This window comes from Condylura cristata, unplaced genomic scaffold (assembly GCF_000260355.1).
Source record: "Condylura cristata isolate star-nosed mole 26May11 unplaced genomic scaffold, ConCri1.0 scaffold00013, whole genome shotgun sequence".
Taxonomy (NCBI): Eukaryota; Metazoa; Chordata; class Mammalia; order Eulipotyphla; family Talpidae; genus Condylura; species Condylura cristata.
Genome location: NW_004567114.1, coordinates 9,476,332 through 9,489,769, shown reverse-complemented (window position 1 = coordinate 9,489,769; position 13,438 = coordinate 9,476,332). Strand labels below are relative to the sequence as shown.

The 13,438-nt window shown below is 45.1% G+C and overlaps 1 protein-coding gene across 1 annotated transcript in view; it reads right to left on the bottom strand.

Annotated features, from left to right (window-relative positions):
• Positions 1 to 13,246, bottom strand: part of EFCAB11 (EF-hand calcium binding domain 11) — a 128,153-nt gene extending 114,907 nt beyond the window's left edge. Inside the window, exons 1-3 of the mRNA XM_004682045.2 lie at positions 13,131 to 13,246; positions 12,457 to 12,552; positions 7,602 to 7,647 (exon numbers count right to left, since the gene is read on the bottom strand). Coding sequence (XP_004682102.1) covers positions 7,602 to 7,647; positions 12,457 to 12,552; positions 13,131 to 13,211 — 223 coding nt within the window. The 5' untranslated portion in view covers positions 13,212 to 13,246. The remainder of the gene's footprint in view (positions 1 to 7,601; positions 7,648 to 12,456; positions 12,553 to 13,130) is intronic.
• Between the last annotated feature and the right edge of the window lie 192 nt (positions 13,247 to 13,438).

The window sequence follows — 13,438 nt, the reverse complement described above, 5'->3', positions numbered from 1 at the left end:
TAAATATATTTTTTAATTAAAAAGTAATATACCTGATAATCTACAGATCATGGCATAATACTAAGCCCTGTGAATACATACCCTTCCCCTCTCCCCCTTCCCCCACACACATGCCCTAACATCTTAATCTCCCATGGCAACACATCTCCAATTACAAGTCCCTTTTCTAAAGAGGAGAGTGAAATTTTCATTCACCTCGGCTCTCATATTGTAGTAGTATGATCACTTTCCAAAGCCAGTGCGCCAGTTTGCTATTCTTAAAGCACTGAAATGCAAACATTAATCTAAGTTGCATGTATCTTGCTGCTCTTGCAGTGGCCTAGAAATAGACTCCTACTACTAGCTCCACCTGCTGTCACAATATTCAAACTTAAATTACCCACTTCACAATGACTTCAATAATTTTCCTGCCATCGTTTTCATACCCAATGAGAAATGCATTACTGCGTCCACCCCTGCAGGGAAAGAATATGTTCAGAACATTCTAATTTCAAATAGAATGCTGTCTGTACACCACCTTGCTAATCACAGATCCCTAAACGCACTTGACTGTAGTTACACATTAGGATCACAGGAACCACAAGACCTGAGTGCTTTTGGGTGTCTGTTATTCATCTGTGTGCATAAGGTGCTGGGAAATTAGAAAAGGTCCTAATTGGATCCTAGCTGTACTTTGCAGGGTGTTGTGTGTGTGTGTGTGTGTGTGTTTTAAGTGATGAGAAACATTCTTTATAAACCTGGAACATGTAGAGAGGAAGGCAGAGCTATTCAGAGTTTGGGGTGAGAGGGGCTCCCCATGATTCCCAGCCCAGCAGTGCCCTGGAAGTGAACACACAGGACCCAGTACAGGGGGTCGTGCCGTAAAGACCCAAGATCTTTATCTCACCAGCTAGATACTGCAAGTCTGCACATTTAATGCTTGACTAGAGACATTTCCTATGGTTTTGTAAACTACTCTTGGCAAAAAGCACTCTTTTTCACGTTCTGTAATGAATATATATTTTTTTACTTTCCAAACTACTTAATACATGTGATAGAGACATATCATATGGAGAGACGGGCCAGGAATGTTATCTTTTATCTTTTTTGTTTTTAAGCAGTTTCCTAGGAGGGTAATCATCTTTCACCCCGGGGGTGGATCTATATTCAAAAGGTCCAACAAAACGATAGAAATTTTTTCCTGGAAAGTTTCATTATGTATATTTTTTTGTGGTTCACAGTTCTGTGCTTCAGGGTCAGTGCACACAGAGAAATCCTCTTGGAAATGAAGTTGTCTAGCTTCTCGCTATCAGTGAGCTTAAATTAGACACTGCAATAAACCCGGGAGAGTGAAAGAGAAATAATAAAAATGCCAAGTTATTTAGGCTCTAAGTCTGGTCCTAGACTGAGCAGAAAGGAAGGGTCCGTGTTTACTGTGTCATATATTAATATTCCCAGGCTTTGAAAGTGCTTATATATGAGGGTTTAAGGATTAAGTGGCCCTTTAGAAGCTACAATGCAAGCCTTCACTAGTCTTGGAAATAAAATTAGGTTATGGTTTCTGGAGCCCAGGATGGGGGAACAAGGCTCAAATGTGCTCCCATAAAAAGACTTAAAGACGGACAGAGGGGAGTTGTCACCATTAGACAGGTAAGCCAATTCAGAGCGCTAATATTTCTTCCAGCTTCTTGCACAAGAGTAGAGGAATAAAGAGAAAAGACTCTACCTTAACATAAAAAATTAAGTTTTACAATATCACGGGGAGGAGAGTGAAGAAGAGTAAAATCAGGATGTATTAGAACAGAAATCTGAACTAATAAAACCCTATTTCCATGAAACATGCACAATAATGGTGGCCACTTTTATTCTATACCTCTCCTGCTTATAAGCCTTCAATGGTCCCTTGGTGTTAATGGTGCAAGGTCCTGCAATTTAAAGTTTCATTATTCCTTCCAGGCCAACTAGTCCCTTAGCTTCCTCACTAACTCTCAATTTCCACAGGGCAGCAACTTACTTGGCTGGACACTTACTGGCTCCTAAGTCAACACAGTATATGTTACTGGAGGTAAATGCACACCAAGCGGTGACCTGCATTTCTGGGAGGAATCCTTTTTATCAGCATGGCAGCTGGTAACTTTGGGTACACAAGTCTGCGATGGGGAAGGAGAGGTGTCGTAAAAGGAGGGTGAGGTAGCTGGGAGAGAGATTTCAGCCACAGGGGCCGGGGAAGAGGGTCTGGGAGAGAAACTCAGCAGGTGCGGCGTGCAGCAGGAGCCTTCTAGAAAAGAAAGCCCTAACCTGGCCTTTCCATCGCCAACCGTGAAGGGTTGAGTGATGAAACCTGTGTGTTGGTATATATCACCAACTCCCACTTCAGCAAAGGCTACATGACACGCAGTGTTTTTACGGGAGTGGGGCGTGCAGGGCAGACTAACTTCACGCCGAGTTCTGCATCCATGCTGGCACAGGCGGAGCACAGAGAGCAGCAGCCGACAAGCACGCACACCTGACCGTGCTCATTCATTCCGTTTCTTCTTTGCTTCTCCGCTTCAAATCCTACCCAGCTCTACTTCGGCTCCAGGCCCACCCACCCCTCGTGCAGAAAGGGACTGTCACCTCACTGTAATTTTCTTCTTCTTATCTACAAATTCTTGCGACATTTGGCCATAAAAGTCCTTTCAAATTCTCTATCACAGAGCATATAAATATTTTTTAAGTTACTTAGGTGTCTGTGTCTCCTAATGCTTTTAAATCCCTACAATGAAACTTTCCCAGCCTCTTTTACTTAAATAAGTTTAGGGGTGAATATCTTTGGGCAATATCGCAAAACTTCAACATGTATGCCGTTTTCTGCTTATAGACCAGAGCTAAGGGAAGGGATCAACTGAAATCTGAAGTCAAACAAACAAAATAGTTGGTTTGCTATACTGGCTGCCTTAGGTGCTTAAGTTGAAGCCAAATACAATAAAACATACACAACAGCAAAAGTTATTTATGGTGGAACATAAAAGACCAGAAAATGGACAACTACATTTAAATTTAGGAGAATATCTTTAGTAGTCAACTGTCTGCTTCAAAACAACTCAGATCAGATAGTAATGGGGTGGGGAGGAGACAAGCCAATTGGTCATTAACCTCATCATCCACAAATTATTTTCAATTGAACCCACACAGGATAGCATGGCTGAGTCAAGCAGTCCATAATCACCACGGAGAGGAATCAATCTCTTTGATTTCTCCATCATTCAAAGTTGGAAGTTTAAAGTATGTTCCTGGAGAGCTTTTTCTTTTAAGTATGAATATAAATTCTTCAGTATGAATATAAAATACGTTCCTCGTGTTCAAAGGGCAATACCACAGGAAACAGAAAGGGAGTGGGGTTTTGTGGGGTGAGCTTGATGTAATCACTCAGTGACAATGCTGATATCCTTTGTTCCGATTTTTTCCTTAAGCCTATTTTATACAGATGCAGACTAAAAACACACAGGCCTGAGAACGGTGGCTGGTTGAAAGTGAAGTAAATGCACCTTCAGAACTTGCCTTCTCTGGGAGCCATCAGATCAGTGTCAACCCAAGATAGCAGTGAGTGCCTCACTGGGCAGCAACTGGGCCCTGCGCCGGCATCCGGTGGTGGCATGTTGGCACTACCTTGTGTGGGTATCCGGAGAGCTTCCGCGAGCAAGAGAATTTCCAAATCACAGCTTGCCTCAAGCACTCTGGGAAAGCTGATCACCTGAATAAACAGTTCCCAGAGGACCTCCCTGGCAGCCTTGGGGTTAAATCTCAGTGCTATCACCACTATGGCTTGAGTTCCCCCGACCAGACAGCTCTCTGCTCTCTCCTGGTGCAGCAGCCCTCTCCTGCCTCACCCACCCAGTGCCCCCCTCAGCAATGCTCTTCCTCAGTCTGCCTGTTCTGCTCCCCACTCTGTCTCTGGCGAATCCTCTCACCTCTGCACCTCTGGCCTGCACCCCAGTTCTTGTATGCATAAATAAATAAATAGCTCCTAGATATCCAAGGTCAACATTTCAAATGTTCTTCAAAATCAAAACACTAAGGAGAGAGTTATGTATTTGGAAAAACATTTAATCTGTTCGTAAACCATCTTCCTTTAAGAAAAATAACAAGTAAATGTGACTGATGTCACTGGAAGGATGAGAAGTGGGCTGGTCTGAAACTGGTTCAGAACTGAATCATTCTAATAGAAGAAATTAATTTAGCTGCAATCAGAATTCAGCAGTGATTTCTTGCTAAGATGGTTATTTTACTCTTTCTCTTGGATATTGGTAGTCTTGAATGAACACAAATTGAAGTAAGTTGGAGACTTAGTGTCCTGGTTTCAAGGCTAATGCTTTAAATATAAATATAGTAATGCTTGAAGAAAGTTAATTTTCTATTGCTCTCAGGACTGGCAGAGGAAGGGGAAAGACTGGAAACTTGCAGACTAAGGAAAGTCCTTTCAAAGTAATTTTGGAGCGAAGTGTCAAGTACCTACACGCTGATCTCACTCCTTCCACCCAATCCTCCCTCTGCAAGGTCCCCTGAATTTCTCAGATGACTACTTCACGCTGGAGCCTTCTGAAACGTATTTAAGTATTAACCTTTCGGAAAAAAGAGGCAAAGGAAGGACACAGCAGAATGAGCTGGTTGGGAAGTTGCTATGCAAGTGACTGCAGTGCCTTTGCTGGGAAATGCAAGGCTGAGCCGTGAGCGGGTGGTGCACACTGGCAAGGTCAGGGAACCTCACTCATGGGGAAGGCTAGCCTCAGTCTCCAAAAAATCCCAGTTTTGAAGTCATCCTTAGGCCATAATGAATTTGAGAAAACGTTGCTTAGTAAGGTGGTCCTCACTGCACTGAGCACTGCGGGCGTGAGGAAGCGCACTCAGAGGGAAGGTGGAGGAATGCTCCTCTCCTCCAACACCGAAAGTTCCAGTGTGTGTCGGAACTCTTATCAAAAGGGAGCTGACGCCTGCCGCAAAGCAAGAAAGACTTCTGCTTGGAGTTAAAATTTAGAACTGAAGAACTCTCAAGGAAGAGGAGAGGAAACTTGTAAATCTTGTAAGATCTAAGACCCAATCTTTAGCACAAGTTGGTCTTCTCAGTCAACAGGCACTGAAGAAAAGGACAGTGGCACACCCAGGAGCATCCTCACTTTACATGCAAGCATCAGAAGCATAAGAAACCTTGAGGTTGTAATGAAGGCAGGAGAACCTTCTGCCAGAACTGACACCGCAACGCGCGTCCAGCGACCCATCCCGAAGAGAAGCCAGGTGAATTTAACACCCGAAAGGAAACCTTTTCATGAGGTCATATCTTAGTAAATGTGAGGTCATGTCCTTGCAAGCGTGAGGTCATACAGATGGGGGGAGATCTAGGAATCAACCGAATGTGGGGAGCGTTCTGGAGGAAGTCAAGCTTGCTTCCAAGGCACGGACTCACTCTGTGTGTTAAGAACAGGGAAAGCTTTTTGCCAGACTTCACACCTGTCTGTACATCAAAGGACTAGTTAAGGAAAGAAAACCTTCTGTGTGAAGCCAAACCCTTCTTTCCTGACGGAGAGACTACGAGACAAGGGATGAATTAGTTACCATCACACTCATGCAGTAAAAAATCACATCACAGAGAAGGACTGTAGGTGTAAGTGAGAGCGAGGAAGACCCACTGCAGGCAGCATAACCTACGGACTACCAGGACTCTGCAGGAAAATCCTCTGTCAAAGACAGAAATCTTTGTGGATGAGCTTTCTCACATAGAACCCCAAAGAAACAAATACAGGCAAAGCTCCCCCAGAAGTTACAAGTAATTGAGATTAAAGAAACAATATTGGAATATTTTAAAAGTGTGAAATTCTTGGGTAAGAAGTTAAAAACCTGGAGAAATTTCGGGTTCTCCCTGTTGTGCAACAAGTTAAAGCACCATATTCTGAAGCTCTCCAAAGGCACTGCAGCACGAGTTCGATCCCCGGCCAGGGAGGTGACCCACATGGCGCGGCAGACCTCTCCTGACCCGCCCACTGCTCCCCTCAGCAGTGTACTTTGTCAATCTGCCTGTTCTGCTCCCCACTCTGTCTCTGGTGAATCCTCTCACCCACCATACCTCTGGCCTGTACCCCAATTCTGTAAGCATAAATAAATAAATCTTAAAAAAAAAAAAACTGGAGAAATTCCATCACATAAGGGTCATGTCAACAACATGACTATCTTTACTTTGCAATTTTTTGCAAGCTTTCCCCACAAGGGGTTGGCTGGATGGTTGGTTTTTTACAGTACCCACATAGCATGCCCGGGATCCTCTCCCATCAAACAACAGGGGCACATAGATTCTTCTTCATCTTCCTTTTCCCTCTTCCCTAGGTCATTCCACCAGGAACCAACCTTAGAAACCTGCTCTCCCATCTTTAAAAAAAAAAAAAAAAAAGCAAAGCATCTCTTGATCAACAACCACTCAGGACTGACTGAAAGACTTATCTACTCACACTGTCACACGGTCTCACTTCTCCTTTATCTCCCTCTGACTCCCACCTGGCCTCTGCCCTCACCACACACTGAAGCAGCTCTTGTGCAAGTCACCAAACACCCAGCCAGCTCCGAATGGGTCCTCTGTAGTTCTGCTACTGGACCTTCCACCAGCCTTCCACAGTATGTCCACACTCTCTTCCTTGAAATGTCTATATCTCCTGGATTTTGATCAAACATTTTTTTTAAGATTTATTTATTTATGCATGCAGAACTGAAATGTCTATATCTCCCGGATTTTGATCTTTTTTTTTAAAGATTTATTTATTTATGCATGCAGAACTGGGGTACAGCCTAGAGGTGCAGGAGCAATGAGAGGCTTCAGCAGAGACAGAGTGGGGAGCAGAAGAAGCCAACTGATGAAGTACACTGCTGAGGGGAGCAGCGGGCAGGTCAGGAGAGGTCTGCCACACCATGTGGGTCACCTCCGGGGAAGGTGGGGATCGAACTGGTGCTGAAGTGGCTTTAGCTTCTTAGTACTGTGCTTTAACCCGCTGCGCCACCAGGGAGGGCCCTGATCAAACATTCTTAACTGTCTTCCCGCCCCTCGACATTTCCTCCTCTCCATGAGTTCTCAGTCCATGCTCACTAAATCATCTCATCTATTCCCGTGGTCTCTATTCTTGCCATCAGCTGAAGACACACACCTTTTTGCTTCAGCCCAGAGCCGGCCTCAGAATTCCCCATTCCTACAACTCAAATCCCTTCACACTGTTCCCAAGGGCAACATAGTCAAAATTCAACTCTGGTCTTCCCCAAGCCCCAAGACTTCCCCCCAAGTCCTTCCATGTTAGTGTCACTTCCATTTATTCAGTTGCTCAAGTCAGAAAACCAGGGCTTCTCTGTTGGTTGTTAAAATTATAAGTAACTTTTTTGAAGTTTTTCAATTGTTAAATGTTTCCTATAGTAAACACAAGTTATGATTATCAGTGCATTAATGAATGGAAATTAGAAGAAACAAACCTATTTCTTTTGAATAATGGGAACAAAACAAAGAGGTGCTCAAACAACATGGTGCATTCTCTACATTTGTTCTTAATTTTGGTTTTATCTAAAAAGAAGAAAAAAGAACACTTTAATTAAGTGTTATATTAAGTTTATATTACCTGAAGTATTTGGATTTATTGATGTCATCATAGAATTGGCCTCTATCTAGAAAAGAAGAAAGAATAGGACATATAAGTTCATCTACTGTTTGCACAGGGCACGCTCTAAACTCTTAGGGAGAGGGGTGTTTTTTATGAGAAACTAGCTTTGTTGACTGCAGGGGATATATGTCATAGTCACTCAATTCTTCCCCCAATATCTACATGATATGATGCTAATGTGCTGACTCTAACAGCCTCTCAAACTTTGTTCCATTGATTAAAAGCAGCTAAAGCACAGAAAATCTGCTTGACTGCTGCATACATAGCGTGACCTGAAAGATGAATTTTCTGTTTAAGACAAAAACAAACAACGGTTACAATGGGCTCAGTGAGCTTACTTTTTAATTTTTCCTGCTTATACAAGTAACATGAGGGCCCTCCCTGGTGGCACAATGGATTAAGACACAGCACTATTAAGCTACTGTAGCCACTGCAGAATGAGTTTGATCCCCAGCCAGAGAACGACCCATGTGGAGCGGCAGACCTCTCCTGACCCATCCGCTGCTCCCCTCAGCAGTGTACTTCCTCAATCTGCCTGTTCTGCTCCCCACTCTGCCTCTGGTGAATCCTCTCACTGCCCTTGCACCTCTGGCCTGTACCCCAGTTATATATGCATAAATAATCTGTTTTTTTAAAAAAAAAAGTAACATGAGGTAAAAAACATGAAACATGTAAAAAAAATCATGAACGAGAAAATTTTTAAAATTGCCCAATCAGTGGGAACCATTGTTAACATTTGACCTAACTTGTTTTTTTCTAGGCATTTCTAAACATACTTGAGAACACACTGTATGCTCACATTCACTAAGCATTTTCTCAGTGTTCCAAGAGGGCTTCGGACACTAGAACCTGGGCGGCATCTGACACCGTTTCCCCACCTTGCACTTCCCTCGGGCCTCTCCCCAGATGGGCCCCTTTGCATCTGCTCCACCTCATCCCTGGCCACCTTGGTAGCATGCCATGTCCTAGCCTCAGGCTTCCACTCTTGATACTCTGATACCCTTCTTGGGCAATGTCTTCCGGTCTCGTGTTTTCAGCCTCTATGGGTAAACTGAGGAGTCCTGACTCACTCAGCCTTCTTAACTCACCCCTCCATTTCAGAGGTCTCTACCCAAGAGGCACATAAACTTCGAGCAGACCCATCACCATAACCCCAACACCAGCATATACCAGCAAAGACAGTGGAGACGCTCACAGCTCCCTCAAATGCTACACACTTGTTTTCCTATTGCTGCTCTTCCTGAATCTACTGCATGAGGGGATCACCGTCCACTCAGTCGCATTGGCCACACCACTCTCTCATGACCACCCCCATCAATCACCAGGGCACTGACATCTCCCACTGCCCATAAATGCCGACCAATCACAGCCCCTTGTCTAAGGGACCAGACTCCTAGAGTGACCCACCGAAACCAGGCCCTCCTCTCAGTCTCCTACAGTACTGTGTGTCAGCATTTTCTAGGCCTCTCTACACCAACTGTGAACTGCTCTAAGTACTGCTCCTAAGAATAAACTGGGAGCTGTTTTATTCAGTATCTGTAGACTGTTAAAAATCGTCAACACCTGCTCTATCTCAAGCCATCATGGTGTGATAGTGGGAAAAGATTTTTTTAAAGATTTATCTATCTACCTATCTATTTATGCATTTATTTATGCACACAAGAACTGTGGCCAGAGATGCAGGGATGGGGGCGGTGAGAGGATTCATCAGAGACAAGAGTGGGGAGCAGAACAGGCAGATCTACTGAAATACACTGCTGAGGGGAGCAGTGGGTGAGATAGGAGAGGTCTCCTGCACCCTGTGGGTCAGCTCCCTGGCTGGGGAGCCAACTTAGGCCACAGTGGCTGGCAATAGCTTGATAGTACTGAGACTTTATCCCTGTGCCACCAGGGAGGCCTGGGGAAAGACGTTAATTAATAATATTCAAGGCGCAGATAAACTTCATTAGCTGCCAACACAGTGCCCCGTGCACACCTTTATCTTTCTGTCTCAGCAACTAGCAGGTGTTCCTGTTATCAAACAAGAATGCTCAATAACCATGTAAACAACTGCATGGGTATGTAAGTGCTTTGTTATGTAGTGCTTTACTGCTTTTTAACCTGCATCCAATAAATATTTCAATTGCTCAAAAGCAATATTTAAAAGTCAAACCTCAAAATAGTATAAAATTAAAAATCTGTGAAATTTGGAGAAGATACTTTAAGTGTCACTTATGAATAAAAGTTGCCTGCACAGGTGACTGATGAGTGTCCAGGTGATTTGCTGTATCGCTACTTTACTGTGCAGTGATCAGCAGTGAAAAACATTCATTTGATTAAAAAATAAATTGCAAAACCCTAATGTGTGCAATAAAGGTTTGACAATAAAGGTAAAAATGTGTTAAATTTCCTTGAGTGTGCTTAAGCTTGTTACCACATCACTCTTCCTGTTGTTAAATTTTCTCACTTACATTCTAAAATTAAAGCCAAACAGGTAAAGTCTACGGCTTGTCACGCCTGTGGCTCACCTCCCTGGCCTGGGATAGAACTCATGCTGCAGAATGAGACCGGCTCTCCTTCTGAATCCAGGTTAAATACAGCACCTTAGAGGCTGAGCACCTTTACCTGGCCTGTTTTCCAGTCAGCTGAATGACGGGAGATTAACAGGGACCTGCAAGTTCCGGTAACCCCGTAATCAGATTCTTGGTAACTGAGCATCCCCCTAATAATCGAGCCACTCTGAACCTTCCTAGGTTGTTCGTGGGCCATACCTGTGTCAACGGAACACATTTACTATGAAGTGATGCATCTAAACATAATGAAGGATGACGAAGGGATATCACATGGTCCCTGGCTTTGCTGGGCTTTGCAGTCTGACACATCCCTGTGTCAGCTCCTCAGATGGGCCAAAGGGAATTGCCAACTTCTTGGCCTAAGGAAGGCACCAGGGAGGGCTTTCCAGGAATAAACTGGGAGCTGCTCTGCTTGGTGAGTCTAATTTCTTAAACCTAGACAAAATTGGGGCCTCCCTGGTGGTGCAAGGGGTTAAAGCACACCACTACTAAGCAGCCACTGCAGCATGAATTTGATCCCCGGCCCTGGAGTTGAACCACATGGGGCAGCAGACCTCTCCTGTCTCATCTGCTACTCCCCTCAGCAGTGTATGTCAACCAATCCACCTGTTCTGCTCCCCACTCTGTCTCTGGTGAATACTCTCCCCCCACCCCCAATCTGGCCTGTACCTCAGTTCTTGTATGTATAAATCAACCTTTAAAAAAAAAAAGAAACTGTACAAAATCTTGACTGATTAATTTCAGTTAGTAGCTTAACGAGTGCTACATCTCTAAAATGGAGCTAAGAGGCAAAGGGAACAGCAGAACAGGCATGGGGACCCAAGGAAACCTGTCCTGCCGAAGCAGGAGGTTTACTGAAGCTCAGCTCAACTCACGCTAGCAGTGAACTAGTGCAACCTCTCCTAGGGAGAACTTCGAATGCACCTAGCTGCTGTACTTCTAGGAATTTATTCCAGACATACATCCTCAAGCACAGGTCCAGACATAAAAAGATGCTCGTTGCAGCAACATTTGTAGGAATGGAAAATAATGGACACAATCTAAATGACCAACAACAGGGAAAAGGCTGACAAGAATACTATACAAGTATTCTTTAAAAGATAGTAGTGATGTGTATTTTTACGTTCATCCTGTTTTTTTTTTTAAGAATTTATTTATTTATTCATACAGAACTGGGGTACAGGCCAGAGATGCGGAAGGTGAGAGGATTCACCAGGGACAGAGCGGGAAGCAGAACAGGCAGATGGACAAAATACACTGCTAAGGGGAGCAGCGGGCGGGCCAGGAGAGGTCTGCCGCGCCATGTGGTCACCTCCGGGGCAGGCGGGGATCGAACTCATGAGGAAGTGGCTTAAGCTTCTTCGTGCAGTGCTTTAACCCGCTGCGCCACCAGGGAGGGCCTCATCTTTTTTTTTAAGATTTATTTATTTATGCATACAAGAAGTGGGGTAGAGGTGTAGGAGTGAGAGAATTCACTGGAGGCAGAGTAGGATTCACTAGAACAGGCAGACTGAATGAAATACAGCGCTGAGGGGAACAGTGTACAGACAGGAGGGTCACCTCCTGTGGGTCACCTCCAGGGCCTGGGATTGAACTTGTGCTGCAGTGGCTGTGGATAGCTTCATAGTGCTGTGCTCTAGCCCCCTGCACCACCATTGATGCAAATGCTCATCTCTTGCTAAGTAAATAAAGTAGGAATAATACGCCCCCAGTGTGTTTTCAGTAGAAGGCTGTGTATGGAAATGTTCATCGTACATAGAAAATTTTCATATGATACACAAGAAACTGCTGATAATGGTAACCCCTAAGTAGTGGGACTCTCTGCCAGGAAAGGAAGAATTTTATATTCAACTTTATACCCTTCTACACTGTTTAAGCTTTTGACTATGCGAATGTGTTGCTTTTATAATTTAAAAGGAGCCAATACACTAGGAGAAAACCCCTGCGTGGCTTCCTTTGTGATTCCCTCTTCCCCTCACTCCTCTCCTGGCATCTCTGTGACATCTCCTATTTATTGTACTCACCACCAACCTAGTGATGAAATAAGCTTCATGGGCTCTAGCGAGAGAGAGATTTCTAATTCCTCCCCGAGTGGGATTCTTAAAGGCAGAAGTCAGCCCTGGACACATCTGTGAAACTGCTTCCAAGGCAGCGATTTGCTTTATAAACATGCTAAGCTAGTTCTGTGCCCTTTACTAGGCATCCTTTCACTACTGCATGCATTATCCGCGCCAGCCCCGGTTATACAGAGAAAGCCCTACCTTGGAGGGCTTGTACCCAAACAGCATCACAATAGCGACTTTAAAGTCCTCTCTGCTCAGATAGCCTTTGTTGCCTTCATCGCAGGCTTTGAACACCTAAAGAACATTAAATATCTCTAGTTACAACAAGCCATTTGTCCCACTATTTTTGGCTACTAGTTTATATTTAGGCCGACCCACCACGCCCACCCCTCAATTGAAAACTCTGGACCAGTCGAGCATCAGGACTCGAAACTGGTTTTGGTCCTAATTGTAATTCCCAAAAATCTTAAAGATGAGTTAATACTTAGCCCCCCCCCCCCCCCCCCCCCCCCAATACAGACGACTTAACAGCTAGACTGATGCAAAGTCATTCCTTAGACCACTGGAATCAAGTCTACTCAAACCTCGGTCCTAGACTTAGGAAGGGAAGGCAGAAGGTTAGACTGTCAAAGTCCAGAGGAGAGGTGCAGAGTAGAGGTTATTAACAGACCTTGTAGCCCAGGGGAAAAGAGCGGGCACTCGGACCCGGGGCCAGAAGCCTTGCAGCCCCAGGCTCGGTCACTAGCCACGACACTTTGGAAGGACTATCCAGCCCCTCCCTGTGCAGCCGGGCTGAGAGAGACCCAACACGCGAAGGTGAAGCGAGAACCCCGGGCAAGTTTAAGCGCGAGACCAGCCCTACGGACACCTACTTCCACCCACTTCTTGTGTTCGGAGGGGCTGGCTCCCCTAGTCCCAGCCCACGTCTGGGGTCTGGCCTCAGAGGAAAACATCCCGACCGCCAGGATCAAAGCACCAGACTGCTGCGCCCCGGTCCCACGGACCCCGCAGCTTGACTGCTGGTGTCCCAGGAAGTCGAACTTGGGGCGCCCCTCCAACGTCTTCACCTATTGGGCGGCCAGCGAGCCACGGGCGTAGATGCCGCGACGCTATTGGGAAGAGGTTTTGTTTAACAGCGTTGCCCTGGACCCGCCCACGGAGGAGAGGCTTCCAGGCCCGC